The sequence below is a fragment of the Plasmodium malariae genome (assembly GCF_900090045.1).
Source record: "Plasmodium malariae genome assembly, chromosome: 7".
Taxonomy (NCBI): Eukaryota; Apicomplexa; class Aconoidasida; order Haemosporida; family Plasmodiidae; genus Plasmodium; species Plasmodium malariae.
This window is the reverse complement of record NC_041781.1, coordinates 16948-40032: the sequence shown is the minus strand read 5'-3', so window position 1 is coordinate 40032 and position 23085 is coordinate 16948. Positions and strand designations below refer to the sequence as shown.

Here is a 23085-nt window from a genome sequence, read left to right as displayed (position 1 = left end):
ACATTTATAATATTCTAATTCTGTTGTGGTATAAATTTTTATTAAGGACAGAAATAAATATTTTATAAGGATATTAACATATTTGTATATTAGTGATTAAATAAGTAAAATCATATATAATTTAAAAAAACGTGGATTATTTTTAAACGACAAGGCTAAAAAAATATTTAGAAATCACAAATATTACCAAAACAGAAAAAGTATATTTATAATTTATTGTTTAAAGGATTATAATATATAGTGAGTTCATTTCTCGTAATTAAATTTAAAATATATATATTAGTTATTATTGGTTTTTAAAATAGGTTGCATTATGTTTTATATAGAAATATTATCTTCCACTTAAAATATAAAATGTACAAATCATGTAACCATTAAGGGTAGATAAAAAGAAGCCTTCATATATATTAAGATAAATGTATAATTAATGTAAAACTATGTGAATGCATTGACTTTAACTGTTGTAATATTTTCACTTTTTTTTAATGTTACCTTGTAAAAATAATATTTTTTAATGAGAACTATAATTTAACATAATATTTTAGGCTGTTACAAATATTTATTGTGCGTATAATATATTAATAATTATCACTATTAGGATTACACACAAAAAACATAAATAATGAGGTATAACGTTTTTTATTGTTAATAGTTTATTTAATAAAATATTATTTGTTATTATGTTTATGTTGTTTTATTAAGGTACTTCTCTAAATTATATTCATAACATTACTAATTCTTAAAGGAATATCTAAAAAATAACATGAAAATCCTAAAAATAACAAAAGCAAAATTAACAAAACATGCATTTTAGTAAATTATATTGTACTTTCTTATTTTTCATGGTAATATTATACACTATACATATCATACATATTTGCACATTTATTTAATTTGAAATATTCTTTAATTAATATAATTGCTTGTAATATTTCGATAAAAATTTTAACTTCAGTGGTTTTTTTTTCTTATACTTTTTTACTGCATTTGTATATTATATAAATATATATATTTAAAAAAAAAAAATTATAAAATAATATGGTTGAATATAATGATTTTTTATTTATAATTAACGGAATAAATTAAACTAAATTAATAATTGTAATTTTTAAAAATAATGGTACATATATAAAAAATATATACATATTTACTTTTATAGGCGATATTACTTAAATGATTAGTTGGTATCATATATATTCTTCATTTTAAAAGAATTATACAAAATAATATATTCTTTTTGATGATAAAGTAATGCATGTATTATAATCATCATAATACAATTGCTGTTTCAATAAATTATTATTTCAGTTATTATATTATTATAATAATTAACGTTTTATAAAATATAACCCGTTTTTCATAAATACAATGTTTACGAATTCAGAATTATTATTGGGATAACATTCCTAAAATTAGTAATTTTTATGTTAATACATATAGGAATATATTATTCATATGTTCCCTACATTCTCTATCGTAGACAAACTCAATATTTACATATAATAAGAATTCACATAATTATTTCTATGTTTACTTTAAAAATAATAAAATGTATTACTAATTAGTACACTATCTTAAATTAAATATATATTAAAATATTTTTGAATAAGTTCTAATTAATTTATTTTTATGTAACTTATTTTTATTTTAAAATAATATTATGTTATATTTTAAATGATATATTTTTAATATTATTTTACTTTTTATATGTGGTATAATCAATCATATTTTTGTACTTTTTTTTATATATTTATAATAGAAGAGTAAAAAAAAAATTTTTTAATAAGTATAGAACTGTTTGTTACTAGAAATACATTATATTATGGTTAATTTTCTCATTAATATATTATAGTGTTAAAGAACTTTATAATGAAAAACAAAATTACGCTAAACATATTTATTAGAATTGGCATGTTTGCCATTATATCATGGATATGCAATTTTAACAATTATGTGGTATAATGTCATCAAATAAGTATATTTATTATTATTTATATTTTTTCTGTTTTACATTTATTAAAATAATATTTTACAATTGGTATGTTTATTCTTATTAAACATATATATTTACTTTGATTTTTTAGTTTATATTTAACAAATCTTTGGATCGAATGTGTAACTATGATAGGGAAACATATACAAGAAATTATAGATTACTATCAAAATATAAAGAGGATAATGATTCAAATAATCTATGGTTAAAAGGAAAGTTTCCCAATAATGAAGTCATTGGACAAAAAATCACATCTACTAATGAAGGAGGGACTAAGAGAAAAAATAATCAATCATATAAATGTTCATTAAATAAAGCACAATATTACACAGAAGTTATAGATTATAATAATGGAATGTTTGATGGAAAACATTTCCATTTTCAAAAGAAATGGGTAAAAAAAAAAGATTATGATACTTCTCTAGAAAAAAAGAACAGAATTGGTGATATATCTTTAAAAAAAATAAAATTTAGAAGTTATAAATTTGGAATTGCCATATTATTAGTTTTTTTTCTATTGGGAATAGGATTACCGGTATCCAGTGCATTTGGGCTTTCCGATGGTAGTGTCACAGAAAAAAATGATATTTTATCTTTTCTTGAAAGTACGCTAGGTTTAGGTAGTGAAACAAATGCTTATATATTATTATTTTTAGTAACGTTCATTATGTTAGCAGTCTTGATTATAATAGCTATTTATAAGATCTTAAGAAATAATGAAAAATATCAAAAAATTAAGTTGATGATGGAGTAAAATGAACAAAAAGTAATTTGAATTTTCACACAAATTAATTATTAATAGAATATATTATATGTAATATCTATACTGTTATATACCTTATAGTATTATTTATTATATATATAATTTTATAAATACACATTTGTATAAGGTATCATTTTTGTACGAATATTAATAAATTAAGTTTTTATCTTTTTTGTACATTTAAATGTTTTAATGATTTTCATTTTGTACTATAAATTATTGTTTCAGAATAGATAAATATTATTGCTTAATATATAATGTTGAGTGTTTAAAGTAAATTGTTATTAAATATGTATGTATTGAATCAAAATTAATATATAATATAAAAATTAGTATAATTTAAATTATCTATATTACAATTGATATTCTAATTGAAAAATATTTATGTTCTATTTTTTACCTTGTTCAATTCTAAAATAATTAAAGGTAGACTTGATGAGTAAGTTACTTCGTTGACATTATGTTGAAAATAAAAATGTTTATCTTTGTATATAATCAAACGAAGTGAATGTATTATTCTACATTATGTATATTTTACTCAAAAAAAAAATCATAACTTTTATTATATAAAATAAGTTTTATTAGAAATATATTATATAATATATTTATTACTAAAGTCTTTTTAACAAACTTCTTTTTTTGTTTTTAATGGAAGAATTGGGGAATTATAAATATATAATGAAATAATATTATTTTTTCGAATGGATTATTTATAGTTGTTTACTAATATATATATTCTAAGCAATTAAAATTAAATGAAAAGTTATACTTATTTATTATTTTATTATTGTGACTAGTTCTAACAATAATAGACTTTTGACAAATTTTCTTTAATATGTTTTATATAGAAATATACATATATTAATAATTGTACTATATATTTCTATTATTTTTTAAATATTTAAAGAATATATTAATAAATTAAATTTAAATATATATCAACACAATAATAATTTTCAAGAACAGAAAAATATAGTAGTAAAAGAGGAAAATAATGAAATTATTTTTTATGTTATAAAAAAATGTATCCTCTCCATATTCCATTCAATCTAACAAAATATTCTTATTTCAAATTATATGAAACAAAAAAGAAAAGTTATTTTTTCTTATTCGTATATTTATTCAATGAATTGTCTTCACGAATAATTTAGAAGTTAATATAATTATATAATTATAAAATAAAGTACTTTTAAATAATTATTCTGCTATGGATATTCGATACTTCTTCTTTTATTACATTACTATTTTTAATATAAATAATATAATTATTTTCTCTTTTTATCAAATTTTTTTATTTATAATATTAATATGTCTTTCTTCAATTTTAAAATATGTTTCTTTAAATAAAATAGACATTTTGAAAAAATACAAAATATATTTTGGAATATATTTAAGCATTAATATAATGACATTTACATCAATTTATAATTGTTTTTATATGTTTATGTATGATAATATTGTTTTACAATTATTAGTTTTTAATATATATTTAATATACTCACAATAATTTTAAGAGATTATAGGTAAACTAAAAAATGTATTGGAAATTCATTTAAAAAATATAAAAGAGAACGCTAATATATATTGTGCTTACAATGTATGCTTTATATTGATTAAATATGTATATACTCATTATCTTATGTGGTAAAGCATAAAAGTACTTATTGAAAAGTTTCTTTTGTACGTTATGATACTATACTATAAAAGCAAATCTGTTTTTTTAATGGTAATATAATGTGATAATATCTAAATTCAAATGATTTTATTCACTATCCATGATACTTAGATAACGTTTATATTATTAATTAAAGGTAATTATTTTATAAATAAAATATTATGAATACATAATAATATACGTTTTTTATGCACTATAAGGATAGAATATTAAGAAGAATGGAATATGTATTTAGCTTATGATTTTATTGACCTCTCGTGATAATTATAATAAATAAGAAAAATATATATTTTTTTATTTTAATTATTAATATAATTACTGAATTAATTATATTATCGAAACGTTAAACAAAATGGAGATATAATATTATTTGCTAAATAGATTGAATCAAATAAAAATTTATAATATAATTATTTTTGTGGTATATGGTAACAACAAAAAATTATTACATATAAAAATGTATCTTATACTTTAGCACTATGAGACTAATATTAATTTATATTATAAATATAAAAATAAATAAATATATATATATATACAGTTATAATAGGAAAATAATATGTAAAAGAAAAATATACAGTAATTTTATTAACTAAAATGAAAAATTAAAAGAATTATTCTGTAATTACAAAAACCAAAAAAAAAAAAATTTGAACGTCAAAATATATAAATTATCATTAAAGCGTAAATGAAATGTAAGTCAATATTTTTTATTAACATAACATAATATTAATGAAATTTTAAGTTTAACCAAAAGGGAAAATATAAAAGATATATAATATTTTTTAAAATTTCTACAAAATAATTATATGTTCTTTTATTTCCTTTTTGTTTTAAAAAAATGTTGAAGCATATGAATTTAATACCTTTTAATTTACATATATATTCATATTTAGCTTTTATTTTTTTGATTTCATAAAAATATTTAAAAATTATTATTTTTGCTTTTTTTTATTTTTCAAAATATTAATTTTTCTTCCAACCTTTTTGGAAAATATTAGTATTAATTTATATATAGATATATTTATTAGAATTTTGATACATATATTATATTAGGTATTATATAACTTTATAACTTTATAATAGTTATTATTACCTAAATTAAAATAAGTATATATAATATGAATATTTTTAAGATAACTGTGTTAAAAATTTTACATTTCACATCTAATTTCCTTTTCTATGTTATTCATTAATTAATAAACTTTTATTAATGATCCCTTTAGATTTCGTTAAGTGTATGAAATACGTTTTATAAACACCATCCGATTATACATAAATATCGTTCTATTATTTTTTGGATGTGAATTATGAATTTATATAATGTATTTTTCCAGAATTTAGTAAAATTATTCTACTATGTTCTCGTTATATATGGAATTCTCCGGTGTATCTTCTATTCTTACCCATTTTTCTATTTCCTGTCTAAGACCTTCCCCCCCTGTATAAGCAGGAATTTTTGTATTTTCTGTATTTTCTAAAACATTGCTATTATATTCAATTATTTCTTTTGTAACATCTGATTTTCTCCCTAAGTTTACTTCTGTTGTCCAGTCATTTATGTAACTATCCAAATGTAATCCCTCATTTTCTATAAAATCTTCTTTTTTGCATTCTTCCAATACCATCATGAATACTAGTATACACAATTTTGCTATTAATTTTTTTTTTATATATTTATATAATTCGTCATAACATACCTTCTGCTGTAACTCTTGTGTATTTAGAAGTGAAATATTATTTTTAAATTCTTCATTTACACACTCATCTATCATATTGAGCAATTCTTGTGTCAATTCTTCATCCCATTCCTGTTCCAAGTATCGATCTATAATCATATGATTTTTTGATATCCACTCTCTCCATAAATCCTTTTCTTTTTCTGAAAATGAAATTTTTTGAATTTCAATTGAAAAATTCATTTTTAATTCTTCAGTTTCTTTTATGGAAGCTTTTTCTTTTTTCCATTCATTTTTCAAATAATTAAACCATACTGTTTTTTTTAATTTTTCAGAAATATTTCTATGTTCTTTTATCCATTTATTGCATAAAATTTTTTGTTTTTCAATGTCATTAATACTTTTAGTATTTTCCATTATCAGTTCTCCATTAATCAAATTAGGATATGTTCTATATTCCTCTTCTTCAAACACTTCTAGGCATAACTCTAAAAATTCTCCTTTTTTGTGTTCCCATTCTTCATTTCTGAATTCTTCGAGTACTTCCATATGTACTTCTATAATGGTTTTAAATCTATCCTTTTTTTGCTTTGACGACTTTATATTTTTTATCATATCATGTTCATGTATTTTTAATTTTTTTATGATTTTTTCCTCATCATATATTGTATTTTCTGGATGAACATGCGTTAAAATTTGTTTGTTTTTGTTAGAATGTGAAGGTATTAGTATTCGAAGTAATTTTACTTGTCTTCTTTTTATACTTTTTTTTTTTTTTAATAATCCTATTAAAGCGTACTACAAAAAAGAAAAAAGATGCAGATATTTAAAATAGATTACGGACATAATTGAATGGTTGAAATATTTTTAATACTTATGTTTTATCTAACTTTAATAAAAAAGGAAAATACAATAATAATCATAAAGCTTATTAGAATAGATGATATGCTTGGGCTATGAGCATTTTCTTCTTGACCTGTAGTATGTTCTTAAATATATATATATTATTTAATGTAATTATTAAAAAAATTAAAATAATGGGGAATATTAGTTATACCTGGTGTATTATTGAGAGCAGGGGAAATAAGGGTGCTAGAGACAGGTTCTAATTCTTTAGGAAATGATGCAATAATTCCTTGATCATTGGGTAACATTAGGGTTTCAGTATCTGAAGGAGCTGATACAGATTCTGCCGATGTTCCTGAAGATAATATTTCATGATTTGGTAGAAATATTGATGTAACAACTGGTAGAAGTTCTGCAGAACCTGCTACATTTTGTGTATCTGTAGATTCAATTGATGGTATCTGAACTTGTTCTTGAGGTTCGGATGAAGACTGAGTATGATCTGTATTTATTGCTTCGGTTTGAATTGGAGATATTTGAGAATATTCCTCTTTAGATACAGTTAAATCTTGTTCAGTTGAAGGTTTTTCTTCTTTTTTTATTTCATTGTGCTTAAGTATAGGTGGATCTGAGGTTTCGCACTGAGGAATTTCTTCGAATGTTTTATCATTAAGAACGTTGCAAGAATTATTTGGAAATGGTAATAATGAATTTTCTTTTTGGCATTTTCTATTAATTATATCTGCATTATTTATAAAATGAATCTTCCTATTATTAATCCATGCATTATAAGCCTGAATTTTACTTAAACATGCACTATCACATTTCTTGTTACTACGTTTATCAGTATTAATGCAATTTGGTTTTTTTCTGTTTTTTTCAGAACAGAAATCTTCTGCTTCATATATTAAATTTAAAATATTTTTATTTTCTTCTTCCATAATCATAGGACATATGCCATGTCTAGTTCGCACTTTAAAGTAATTTTGTAACCAGTGCTTTAGTGCTAATTCCCACTTATCTTGTTTTTCAAAATGTAGTGGATTTTTCTTTTTGTTAATTAGATATTCAGCCAATTCTAGGCATACACGCCGGAAATTTTGCTTATTCTTTTCATTTTTCAAGGAATTAGTTTTTTCTTGTACATGTGTTATAATCTTTTTAAATTCAGTTTTTGTAAGGAATCTCAACAAATCATTTCCGAAAATAGGAACATACTAAAAACAAAGAAATTATTAAAAATTATATAAGCTATTATTTTTAAGTTAGATATGTATAAACACTTACTTTATTATAAATTACTTATAAATAAAATTAAGCATCATAAAAAGCAATGAATATTACCGAGGAAAAACAAGAATCCATATGGATTCTAAGTTAATATTGCAGTTTGTTCAATAAAATAATCTGAAATAAAAATACAAATTGGTATCTTTTTATTTATTTCTAGTGTAAATTTAGATTAATATTTTTATATAATAAAAAATTATAAAATAATAATTTTCATAAGAATTTAAGTTTTTCCTATAAAATAATTGAATACATTACTATTTATTTTGTACGCTTCTTATCTGCTTTTACTATATGTTAATATATTATAAATGGAGATGAATTCTAACGATATTTTTGTATCAATGAATAGCAATATATATATTTTTATGAACAAATAATATTCTCTTTATAAACAAAAAGTCAAGATATTAACAATAAAGAAGTACATAAAAGTTATATCAACATGTAATATAAAAGTTAATCTGTAAAAATATTATCAATATATATAATGAATTTTTTTTTTTAATACAAACATATAAATATAAGTATTATTACCTATATTAATGTATTCGATTTTTTCTATTCTTACTTTGTTTTCGGAATATATGATCTGTAAACCAAATAATTATTAGTGCGGATACCATATATATATTTTTTTTTTTTTTCTCTTATTTTTTCTTATTTATTTTTGGTAGAGACCTTTATAGTATTATAATTTTTTTGTTAACTTTTTTAAACATTTATCACATTGTAAGTACGAATCAGAATTAATAATATATAAATTATACTAAATTGTTGCTATTTTTATGGAAAGTACTTATTAAAATGTGACTGTGATACTTAATATTATATTTATATATTTTAATCAAAGTTTCTTTATTTCTGGTATATATTATTCAGTAGAATAATCTTAATAAAGTATATTTTATTAAAGATTTATTTTCTTTTTTATGGGATAAATATCACTTTTATAGAAGAATCATTTTATTCAGACAATATTTTAATTAACGAAAAGTATATTTTGGTGTAATAATTAATAAAAATATGCTTGGCTACTTATTATAACCGTGAAATATAATTAATAAATAATTACAACAAAATAATTTATAATATATTGTTGAAGAAATGTAAAATATATTATAATTTTGTAATAAAAAATATTAAAATAATAACTGAATGTAAATAGAGTAATATATTAAATTACATTAAAAAAAAAATAATAAAGCTTTGTAATTATTTTTCATTAATTTTTGATAGATATATTCTAATAAGTAGATTAAAAATACATTATATACTTTTTTGATTGTTTATACATTTAACCATCATAAAATAAATTTTTTTTTATAACAAATATTTATTTAGTATACAAAATAAAAAAAATTGTATATTATTTATAATTCTTTTTATGACGCGCATAATCACATTAAATTACAGAAAAGTTTTAACTTATAACCAACAACATAGGTTATTATATTAATACGTACATATATTATTACATATTCTAATGTTTCCTTTGAAATAAGTACATATTAGATAAAGAACGATCGGAAGATTAAACAAAAATATACTAATTATAAATTTCTGTTACTGATTAACTTAGATATAAAATTACGTTATTATGGTTATTTTGAATAAATAATTTATAATAATGAGTTATATATTAAATTAATTTTATGCTTTAATGTATTTATATAGAATTTATTTGTTCAATGTTCTGTTCTTTTTATTTTAATATCATATATTTTTTTCAATTTATTTTTTTAAATATATTAATAACTGTATATAGTAGAATATACATAAAAATAACTTATTATGTTTTAAAATAAATTTCATTTATATTTCCGTTTTTGAATATATTTTATAAATATATGTAAATATAATTTATATAGTGAGCATATAATTGTGAAATAATTTGGAAACAAAAAATAGTATATGATTCTTTGAAACACTTGAAATTATTTCAATAAAAAATACGTAAATTTAGTTTTAAAATATTTACAAAAAAATATTTTTTTTCTTTGTTTATGTATTTTTAATTATATTTTTCATTATATAATTAGAATTTTTTTATAGTACTTGAATTTATATATTATTTTTGATTTATTTAAAAATAATACAAAATAAATAACAATTCATATGAATTAATGAAGTTTTCTTCATAATATTATGAATATGCTGCTTGAATTTTTATTTAAAGTTAATATTTAATATAATAACATTTATATCTTCATGTAAAATATTAAAACAATATAAGCTAGTAGAAATGCTAAATGAATAAAATGTATAATAGCTTATAAGTGGAAACATATGTAAAAGTAGATGTACATAGACAAATGGACATATTAAAATAATAATTTATAGTTTTTTTTATTTAATATATACAAAAATACAATAAAAAAGTTTTAGTATCTATTATTATAAAATGATACTTATGTATTTAAATTTATAGTTCATGTTATTCAATGTGGAGTTAATAATTCTTAACATATTTTTATAGTATAAACTGTTTTAAATAATAATACACCTTAAAAATAAAATAAAAAAGTTTATTTTTATGTTAATTAGGACTTAATTTTACTAATATATATTTATTTATGCATATAACTATATAGTCTTATCATATTATAAAGCAAACTTATTATAGTAAGTATTTTAACGAAAAATAAATAAGATAAATTTATAAAGAATAATGCAATATAAAATATGTGATATTATTTTAATAATTTAATTAGTGTCATATCATTTTATTGATATAAGTAAGATTTTTTTATGTATAATTTATTCTTCATAAAATTCTATTGTTCTAGTATGCATATTTCAAATTTTGTGGTCTCTAATATATAGCATATCTAGTAATTTAATTATCTTAGTGTAAAAATTATTATTTATGTAAAAATAGTAAATTAACAGAAGACATGTTGTTAATATTGAGAATTATTATTTGATTTTAATTATACTTTTTCTTATTTACTACATCTACTAAGAATATTACGTTTATTAAATTATTAATTTGTACTTTTTGCTATATGTCTATTCATATAATAAATATTATATATACTAAGAATTTTAATGTTAAGGAATTATTGGATATTGGTTATTCAGTTAAAATTAATTCTCGTTTATATTTCTATGTCTGTATTACCCACAAATTTGAGTAAAATATTTATCTTTAATTTCAAATATTTTCTTTTTTTTACGTTGTTAAATCTTTTACATGGACATTAATATAAAAAAAGTTTATAGTTATATTAAAATAACACTCATATTCTATTACATTTATAGTGCCATTATTAAAAAAAATTGTTGTAATCATTTTTTTTAAAATTTTTTTTAATATATATTTCTATTAAATTGTTTGGGTTTTTTTTTTATATGCACCAAGATGTATATACTGAAAACGTGCAGACTATAATTTTGTAGAATAAATGTTATGTATTACTTTATGTTAATCGAAAATGAACTATTTTTTTCAGAATAATTTATCTATATTTGGGTATTTCTTTCATACACATATTTTTATATTTTCTTATTAAAGCTCTAAAGCTCAAATCAAAGTACAAGTCATGTAATCTAGTATTAATTAATTGCATTTTTGTATGTACAACATCATTTTAACAGGAATTTCTTGTAGTAAGGTATTAGACATATCATGTAGAACATTCAGATTTTTGAATAAATTAATTTGTAGTACTAGAAAAAGGGAAACATGAAGAATAATACCTGAATATTAATGTAATTAATGAAAATAAAAATATAATTTCATACAACATAATTTAAGATGCTGTTTTTTTTTCTGCTAGTAAACATACAAATAATAATTTTACTGAAATTGTATAACTTAGAGATCCATTACCTTCATGTAGTTCATTAATATATTTTAAGAGATGTATTCTTATGTGCTGCAACATATGATATTTACGAATGTGATATTTATTATTAAAGTTTTCCAGTTGTGTACAAAATTTATTGCATTAAGTATAACATATTTATTTAAATGACTATTACATAGTCAATTATATTTTTTAGCATAAGAGCGACGGCTACAATTATGTATGAAATATGGAAAGGTTTTAGAGATAGTGAAACAAATAATTTGTATTAGATATATAAAAAAGTGAAAGTTTTCAACAATTTTATATTAGTGGAAATTTAGAAATAATAATCTCTTTATGTAAATTATATATTAAACCATATAAATAATACAGTACATTCGATAAAAATTAGATTCTTAAATGAATATACCATTTGGAGGGGATATTGGAACGTGTAACTAGTATATCTATGGAAATCATATTTTGTGAAATGAAATTTAATATTACTTTTTATTTATCATGTTATTTTGTTCGTATTAAATATTATTAATATTATTAAATAAATATAAAAATGATATAACTTGAAAAGTATATAAAATTTATTGATATATATATAAAGATAATCAATGTAAGTATACATGCTCAATAAGGGAAAAATTAAATATTTCAATGTAAATTAAAGCATTTGCGTATGACTTCTTAATTTATAAGACATAAATAATTTAGATAAATATAAAAATTTTTTTTTAAAATATATTAAAAAATATTTTGGAATAACTTGTGTTACTAACATTGAAGAGAATTAAACTTAAGTAAGTATACAGAAGAATTTTTTATACAGTGCACTTATTTTAAATAATTTATTTTACAATTTTTATATATACGATATTATAAAAATTTTAAGTAGATTAAAGAGAATTATAAATGGAAACTTTAATCAATAATATGAGTATTATATATTCATATTGTTTAAAATACTACGATAACCTAAATAAGACTATTCATGAATGTTATAACGAAGTTAGTATATGAGAAAAAGCAATAAATATATAATAATATTAATTTCTGTATTTTTTAATTTGTTTTTTCGGTAACTTAAATAAATTATTTTAGGGTTACCTATTTTTTTCATATTTTTAACTATTCACATGGTATCGTGAAATTTTTGATGGAAAAAATGATATAAATCTAAATTTCGGATGGTTACGATAATATATAATATATATAATATTCTTATAATTATAATTCATATGGTTACAATACGTTATTAAAGAGATTTTATTGGCATATTATGTTTACTACTGAAAAGTATTTTTAATAAAATATTCTTTATTTATATATATATGTAGATTTATGATGATGTAACTGTAAAATATGTTACTGGAACTAAGTCCTTAAAAAAAAAACAAAAAAAAAGATATATATATTCGTTATAAAATTATAAATAGAACAATTACTAAATCTTATATTATAGTAGACTATATTGTTATTCATTCTTATTTGTTATGTACTCATTATGTCCTGCAATTTAATTGTAAATTTTACTTATTTGATATGTTTTTAAATTAATATGCAATATTTCTGTATTAATTTTATTTTTAATTTGTTTTCTTATTCTTTTAAAAATTTTCGCATTTATATATATTTAATTAAAAAATATATACGATGATTAAAGGAAAAACGTTTCATTTAGATTTAATAACATAAATTAAATATAATTAATATTATAATTTTTAAAAATGATTATACAAAAATAAAAATTCAGTCATCCTTTTGTTTTGAAATATAAATTTTTTCATATATTAGATAGTAGAGTATAAATTAGATTATTTAAATACAATATAACCTCTAAATGATTTTATAAACTTACGGAGAAACTAAAGTATTTATCATAATTTTTATTACATAAATATTATTTTTTTTCATTTTTTATTATTATATTATTTTAATAATTTACATTTTATTGTAAGTTACTACCTTTTTCAGAGTATAATATTTATTAAATTAAAATTAATAGTGGAGTAATATTTTTATGATTTGCACTTGTTGTATTAACTTATAGAACAATGTATGATCTATATTCTATACGTTCAATATTCTATGTATACTCAATAACTCAAAATAATAGGAAACCTCATATTCTTACTTTGATTATTATGAAACTTATTCAAAAAAATACTACATAATAATTGCACTTAATTAAATAATGAAATAATATATTTAGAATATTTATAAATGGATTCGAATTATTTTATTCAAATGAAAATTAATTTTTTTTTTATAATAATATTAAGATACACATAATATAATATATTTTTAAAGTTATGTTTCTTTGTATATATTGTAAAAACAATAACAACTATATACATTTTGTTACATACTTACAAAGGAATAATAAAAAATTTTTTTTGAGTAAAAATTTTATTTATTAGTAGAAATATGTTATATAATTTAAAATTTTCTCTTTACTAATTATATCAGTATAATAAAAATCTACATAATGGAAAAGCCAAAGAAGTTATTCATATTTACTGAAATTTTTTTTTTTATAATTTCAACTTGGATTCTAAATTTTGAAAATTATATAGTATTAGAATATTATTTTAATTTATATGTATTTTTTATATATTTTGTTCTTTTTTTTTAATACGAACTTTTAAAAATATATTTTTTTTTAATTAAAAAAATCCTTTCTTTTCTTATTTAGATTTCATTTAACAAAATATTGGATGTGAACTATAACCTTGATAAGAAATTAGACATAAAGAATTACAGATTACTAGCAAAATATAAACAGAGCAAGGATTCAAATAGTGCAAGTTTAAAAGATGATATACCTAATAATAGAGGTTATTCTCAAAGAGATATATTTAATAAAGTAGAAGACCCAATGAAGCGCAAAAAATCAAATAGAAGTTCACTGAATAAGGAGAAATATTATACAGAAGTAATAAATCATAATAAAGGAATGTTTGATGGAAAACATTTCCATTTTGAAAAAAAGTGGATCAAAAAAAAAGATTATGATTATTTTCTTGAAAAAAACAGGAGAATTGGTGATATAAGTTTAAAAAAAATAAAATTTAGGAATTACAAATTTGGAGTTGCTATACTTTTTCTTTTTTTCGTGTTGGGAATAGGATACCCCATATTACAAGGATTAGGCTACTTAAAAACTGCTGCGGAAAAGATCATGGAATCAATAAAAAGCGCTTTTAAGTTAAATGACAATATCCCAGTACCATCCTATACTTATCCATTATTATTTTCTATACTTCTTTTTATATTAGCTATTATAATAGTAGTAGGAATTACAAAGATCTTAATAAATAATGAAAAATATAAAAAAATTAAGTTGATGACTGAGTAAAATGAATAATATGGAATATATATTATTCTATCAAGAAGTCTTCAATATGAAATCATATATGTAAGATTCTTAGTGGTATATTATTAATAAGCCTACCTGGAATTGTCATAATGTTACGAATGTACGTTTGCATACCTAGTTTTTTATTTAACAACAAAAAAAAATTATGTTTTTCTTTTGTTTGGGGATTTTAATGTTCTTATGTTTATAAATGTGTATACTATATTATTATATAAGTCGCATTAAATATATATAACCTAATGCTTATATTTATGTAGTTAAATATATTTCTATGGAAAATATATATTTGTTTTTTAAGGCAAATATAGAATATTATAATTCATATATATTTATAGAACTGTGACAAAAGGATTAGTAATAAAAAGTGATGCTTTCTATTTTTAACCTTCTATTACAATAAAATTATTATTTGTTCATTATATGAATTAATATGTTTCATTATATTAAAATTAACCACAAGTATATCTTGTTTAGAATTTTATAAAATGTAGTGAATGAATTTTTTTGAAGTGATATTTATATATACATATATTTTTTTTTTTTAAAATTAAAATGTTATTCTATAAAATAAATTCATGAGTAATGTGAAAGAAGAAACCTTATTTGTAAAGATATTTTTATCAGATATAATTCTGTTTTCATCATATAAATGTGAAATTATAAATATATAATAATATAATATCCTTTCTATTTATAGAATATATTAAAATATTTTCTAAATTATATATCCTGAATTTTTACAATTATATGAAAATTTATACGTATATATCCCTGTACAAGTATGCTACATTGTGGTGTTAATTAAATTTTACATAATTATCAATACATATGTATTATAGTGAATATTTATAAATAAATATACTATATATTGTTATCATTTTCTATATTAGTATAGGACTAAAATAAGAAAATACATTTAATCATATATGAATACATAGCATATATAAATATTTTAATTTTTTCTTTGACATAATTGTAAATATCAAAAAATGTGATATATAAATAAAATTTTAATTTTCATCAATATTTCAAAAATAAATATTTTTTTTTCTGTTTTTTTTAATTATTTGTGGGTATTTATTTACGTATTTTAGTTGTAATTTATTGTTTTCAATAAATATATTATTTAAAATTTAATATTATTTTAAATATACATAAAAATATAAATAGATTATATTGGCAGTTACTAATTCATTCATATTTATAGCAATAATAGTTTAAATAAATTAAAAAAAAAGCCAATTTTGTTTTATGCATATAAACCTTAAATACAGGTTTATTTTTTTACTTTACGGATAATAAGTTGTTAACATGTATAATTGTAATTTTAATCTTAGTAGTAACAGTATGCAGAGTATTACTAGATTTATTTATTTGTTTAGTGTTAAATAAATAGGGAAATAACAATATTTATTATTTCATTACAATAATTTCGTCGTTGTTTATACACTTTTATTTATAGGCTTATTCTAAATAACTGTGATAATGTACATTGATGAAAAAAGTGATATCAATATACGTTAATGTCAAAATTAAGATTATGAATTAATGAAGTATATTACGGTAATAATATTTTTTAATACAAGATTTACAATATTTTTAATTTTTATTATATTATAATATATTGATACGTGAAAATGCATATGTAAGTATAAATTATACAATAAATAAATCCGTAAATTTTAAAACATCTTATACTTATATAATAATATAAATTAAACTTAAATTTGTGATTTTCTAAAATTGTTATACAATAATAAAAAATTATAATTTATTCATATTTAAAATATATATTGTTGTGTATATATGGTAATATGATATAAATTCCATTTTTTAAAAATATTATATAATATTAATGAATAAAAGTGCTATAATTAAAATATTATAAAATATTTTACACAATATTTTTAATAGCATTCATTATACCATTATAATAATTAATATTATTTGACTATAGTAACTTGTTTTTAAAAAATATAATGTTAATTAGTAACAGAAAAACATCATTAAAAAATGTTACTATAATCTGAATAAACAAAGCAAAAAATTATCTATATTCTCTACATTCTATATATTCCATGATATATATAAACTCAATATAGACAATGATTAAGAAAATTTATATATTTTTTATTTTATTTCTATAAGGATAATAAAAGAGTTACTTAGGTAATATAATATATTAAATAATTACTTTTTGTAATTTGAATAATTATAAATAAATGTATATTATTTCATTTTAATGATAATTCGACTATTTAAAATAAAATTAATATAACACTTATATAAAAAAAAGATATATTTACTTATCTTTGTTGTACAAAGAATTTGAATTATATAATTTTTATTATTATTGCACAAAAAATATTAAAAACAATTTATAAGGATAAGTATAGCTTCCATTATCCTTAGAATTGTATTATATTATAATTAATATTTTGCTTAGTACCTTGAAATATTATAAATATAAATTATGGAAAAAAATATTAAGTCACTCTTATTTATTAATGTTGCTTCTTTTATCTTTTTAATTTGTATATGGAATTTCACCAATGATATGGTATGATAATAATATTTAAGATTATTTGTATTATACAATTTCTCTGCGCTTTATTTTCATTTACATTTTTTTTTAGTAAGAAATTATATATATCTTAAATAATATATATTTGCGTTGTTTTTCTAGTGTTTGCTTAATAAATGTTTGGATGAGTACCGTAATCATGATAAAAAATTATGTAGAAAAACATTCCGATTACTAGCAAACTGTAAAGGAGATAATTATTCAGCTATGATAGGATTAAAAAAAGAGATGCCAAATAATACTGTGAAGGAAAAAAAGGACATCTATATTTATGAGAATGAATCTAAAAAGGAAATGAAACAAACAAATAGAAATTTATTAAGTACATATGTAGAGAACAAACAAGATATGAAAAATAAATCATGTATATTTGAAACAAGAAAATATTCTCGTTTGGAAAAAAAAATATTCAAAGAACTTGATTATGAATATTTCCTTAAAAATAACAGAACTATTAGTGATAAGTTGTACAAAAAAATAATGAGAAAAAAATGCGGAAAGCGATTTTCTTTACCTTTATTATTGTTATCGTTATTATTAGTATCACTCATTTTAGATTTATCTTGTGGTTTTGGACTTGTACGAGGATTGTATGAGGTAATATTTCATTTTTCGTCTCCAGTTTCAACAACATTCGGGACTAGAGTAAATATAGTTATTTCTCCGATCATACGATCTTTATATGATTCTTTGACTAATTCTCCTTTTAAATGGTTGTTCGATAATATAGTGTATATAGAAGAGAAAAAGCGGCATGTGAACTATTGTGTATCAAATTTTTTTTCCTTCATAATATATGTCATACCATTTATTATATTAGGTGTCACACTCATATTAGCGCTAGTTTATTATCATAAAAAAGTTAAAAAATTTGAAAAAATTAAGTTCAGAAAAAGATAAAATAAATATTGAGGAACATGTTTCCTTTCATAATAAAAATAACCACCACGAATTGATATTCATAATATGTATAGTGATATGCCTATTAAAACGCCCTTAATCTTTTAATATTTATGTGTGAGATTACATATATGTGACATTTTTTGATAAACATCTTTAAAACAAATACGTTTACAATTTTTTTTTGTATTTGTATTCTTTAAGGTTTTTAATTATTTAGTTTAAGTTATCATTTCAGTTTAATTGCATACTATGAACTAATATATATTTTTGTGTTTTGGATAGATTTTTTTGAAATATATGCGCTCGAGTGTTATAATAAATATTTATTAAAACAATTAATATATTATTACACATTCTTTTTATTAATTCATATATGTATTATAAATAATACTAAACTCTATTTTCTTATCTTATTATAACGTGAAATGTTTATTTGTTTATTTATTTAGTAATTTTTTTTAATTATTTTTAAATTAAAAAGCAATATGTCCTGTTTTATGATTAATGCTTCAAAGAGAAAGTACTTTTTTAGAATGTTATATATATATATTTATATATATATATACATATTATATATAAAATAACTTAGTATATATTATTCTATAGTAAATATTTTATGAGGAATATATTACAAAACAAGTTCAATGTAAAATTATTTTTAACACATATTAAGATATTTATGCATATTATAAAAGTTTAAATATAAATATACAATAAAATGATATCTTTATTAAATATGGAATATTTATAACAATTCGATAACGTTTCATTTCTAGATCTCTGCAAATAAATGAAAAGTTAAATTAATTTATCATTTTATAATTGTATTTAGTTGCGCTGTTGATTCAATATTGTAAGGATCAAATAAATATATACTATATTGAAATTATATAAATATATATACTATATACTTATTTTATTTTTTACATTATTAAAATATTGAATTATTTAATTAAGAATAATCACATATTAATGGAGAATATACAAAAATGGTTTATTTTTTTTCCATAATGGTAAAATTTTAAGTGCATTTATATATAGATATAAATATCTAAATTATCGTGAACAATAATAAAAAATATATACATTTCTGAAATAATACAATTATATTTATATATATATATATATATATATATATATATATATATATATATATATATATATTCTATGTTTTGCAGTTGCCTATGTATATTAAGAAAAAACATACTATTATTTTTTAGATGTATATATATATATTATATTAAAAATTAATAAATTTATTAAATTAATAAATATTTATTAAACAAAATAAAAATGATCTGAATAATTTTAGTATAAACATTTTATAGATATGTAAAATTGTTTTCATATGTTTATTTTAATAATATGTATTAAAAGTTTATTCTACTTTTTTTAATATGCCAAACTAGGTAAGTGTAATATATTAGGTTTCTCATGAAAGGATTATGCAAGATATATTTATTTGTAAAAATAATTTTTTAATTGATTCAAATGAAAATTTTAATGCAGTATTAATATACGTCCTTATTTGGAAATCTAAATGAACTTCAAAATGTATTATTTAATCAATTAAATAAAGAATTTATATACATTTTTATCTGAGAAATATGCTTAGAACCACAAGAAAATGAAAAAAACATACATAGATATAAGCCCATTGAAGAGTTAAAAATACTGCTAATTTTAAAAAAGTAATATATATTTTTTTTTATTGTTATGATTAAATATTAATATAATTTGTTAACACATTTTATTTCACGTAAATAACACGTATATGAGTAGATATATGGAAAAATTATATTGTGAAGATATGTTTTTTTTTTTTTTTTAAATATATAAATATTTTTACTTTACGAATAAAAATAATTAAGTAAAAATAAAAAAATTAAGAAGATGAATATAAATACTTTTCATCTAGAAATATTACTATGAATAAAATTTTATTAAATATTGAAATTTTCAAAAATTATGATATAAAAATATAAAGGAATACCTTATTTACTTGTAGAATACGTATCCTTTAATAGATTATGTAGTACAATATAAATTTGACTTTTTAAAAGCATTATACTCACTATCAAATTGCATTCTCTTAAGTAGGAACCAAAGCATGAGTTACAGTTAACATAGTATAATATGTTTTTTTTTCTTTTGTTATTATTATTATATAAATATAATAATTTATATTATATTAATAATATTACGTTAGTCCAAAATACTTATTTATAAAATTATAATTATTTAAAGAAATGTGTTCTTAAAATTATTAATGATTATCTTAATAAAGAGAGGAATATATTACATATATATTTTCTACATTCTATATAGTACATAAATTGAATATTTACATATTATAAGAAATCACATCTTTATATCCTAATTTTTTCTGTATATAAAAAATAAAAGAATTATTTAACTAGTGCATCGTGTTAAAAAAAAAAATTGCATATTTGAAATATTAATGAATCAAAGAAAATTATTTCTTTTAATTGAAGTGAGTTTTTTTTTTTAATAATATTATAATGAAAATTATATAACATATTTTTAATCTTATTTTACTTTGTATTTGTGGTAAAATTAATTATTGCTAATATATTTTCCTAAATATTTATTAATAAATAATAAAAATAATACTTTAAATATATATTTCATTGTTCATTATTAGAAATATATTATATCATTATTAATTTTTTCCTTTGTACATTAGAATATTAAAGATTTACATAATGGAACAAAAAATTAAATCAATCATACGTATTAAAATTGCTTTGTTTATCCTCTTAACGTGGATATGCTATTTTAACTATGTCAGGGTATGCTGATATTATTTAATTGTATTCGATTTATTAGAATATTTTTTATTTTAGTTTTATGAACAATACTTTTTAGGTTTACTTTATTTGCCCTTTTAAATAAAATATATTTATATTAAAAATTTTTTTTTCACAGAGCACTTTTAATACATTCTCAGACAATAAGTGCATACATAATACAAAATTAATTATATTTAATTATCGAATACTAGGAAAATATAAAAATGATAATGATTCGCAAATTGTGGGGTTAAAAGAAAACACATCAATCAATGCAGAATACGGAAAAAAATATATGTTTAAGAAGAAAAATGGGAGCAAACGAAAAAACGAAAAATCTAATAGAAAATTATTAAATAAGGCTCATTATTATACCGAAGTTATAGATTATAATAATGGAATATTTGATGGGAAAAATTTCCATTTTGAAAAAAAATGGTTAAGGAAAAAAGATTATGATGATTCTCTAGAAAAACAAAGGAGAATTGCTCATATATCTTTAAAAAAAATAAAATTTAGAAGTTACGGATTTGCAGTTGTTATATTTTTTCTTTTTTTCTTGTTTGGAATAGGAATGCCCATATTACATGGGTTAGGGCCCTTGAAAGATATGTTGGAATCTGTAGAAAAATTAATAGTTGATAAAAAACATTACTTTTATCTAATGTTATTTGCTTCAATTATTATAGTGTTAGGGGTAACACTTATAATGACGATTCCTAAGATCTTAAGAAATAATGAAAAATATAGAAGAATTAAGTTAATGAATGAGTAAAATGTATATTAAGTTGTATGTATTTTTCTCAAAGCAATTTGTCAATATGAAGTAATATGTGAAATATATATAGTAATACATTTTTATAAAGTATACTTATAATTTCTATAATTATATAAATATACGATTATAAAATTTATCGTTTCTGCATACAACAGGACTGTAAATATATACTTACACTTTCCGTGAATTTGAATGTTTTAATATTTTTAAATGTATGTTATAAATTATCGTTTCTTCTTACCTATATATTATTAATTTTTATATACAATTTTTTTATATAAATACACTTTCATGAAAGATGTATATATGTTTTTTGAAATAAATATGTATAGCATAATTTCTATAATTATATTTATGACGTGTTCCTATTTATATTGTAACTATAAATAGTACTTTATATATATATTTTTTGATTTTTCTTTTTGTAGACAAACTGAACATTTGTTGTTATAATTAGAAAAATATTTAACTAACCTTATATTAAAAATAGATTTCTCTTATATAGTACATGATAAAACGAACTGAATAATGTTCCATTGTATCGACATATATGTATATATATTTCTTAAACATAAA

At 18.7% G+C, this 23085-nt stretch overlaps 5 protein-coding genes across 5 annotated transcripts; 4 read left to right on the top strand and 1 right to left on the bottom strand.

Moving 5' to 3' along the window:
• Window positions 1–1869: 1869 nt before the first annotated feature.
• PmUG01_07010700 (fam-m protein) lies at window positions 1870–2747 on the top strand (the record flags this gene model as incomplete). The annotated part of the gene is made up of 2 exons (XM_029003843.1): window positions 1870–1956; window positions 2085–2747. 2 exons carry the CDS (start codon window positions 1870–1872, stop codon window positions 2745–2747), a joined length of 750 nt encoding a protein of 249 aa, XP_028860592.1.
• A 3033-nt stretch (window positions 2748–5780) lies between these two features.
• PmUG01_07010600 (STP1 protein) lies at window positions 5781–8321 on the bottom strand (the record flags this gene model as incomplete). Its single annotated transcript, XM_029003842.1, has 3 exons — window positions 5781–6895; window positions 7168–8173; window positions 8301–8321. 3 exons carry the CDS (start codon window positions 8319–8321, stop codon window positions 5781–5783), a joined length of 2142 nt encoding a protein of 713 aa, XP_028860591.1.
• A 6219-nt stretch (window positions 8322–14540) lies between these two features.
• PmUG01_07010500 (fam-m protein) lies at window positions 14541–15410 on the top strand (the record flags this gene model as incomplete). The annotated part of the gene is made up of 2 exons (XM_029003841.1): window positions 14541–14627; window positions 14748–15410. 2 exons carry the CDS (start codon window positions 14541–14543, stop codon window positions 15408–15410), a joined length of 750 nt encoding a protein of 249 aa, XP_028860590.1.
• A 2494-nt stretch (window positions 15411–17904) lies between these two features.
• On the top strand, window positions 17905–18915 carry PmUG01_07010400 (fam-l protein; the record flags this gene model as incomplete). Its single annotated transcript, XM_029003840.1, has 2 exons — window positions 17905–17991; window positions 18118–18915. The coding sequence occupies 2 exons, from the start codon at window positions 17905–17907 to the stop codon at window positions 18913–18915; spliced, it is 885 nt and encodes a 294-aa protein (XP_028860589.1).
• A 2729-nt stretch (window positions 18916–21644) lies between these two features.
• On the top strand, window positions 21645–22506 carry PmUG01_07010300 (fam-m protein; the record flags this gene model as incomplete). Its single annotated transcript, XM_029003839.1, has 2 exons — window positions 21645–21731; window positions 21868–22506. The coding sequence occupies 2 exons, from the start codon at window positions 21645–21647 to the stop codon at window positions 22504–22506; spliced, it is 726 nt and encodes a 241-aa protein (XP_028860588.1).
• Window positions 22507–23085: the final 579 nt, after the last annotated feature.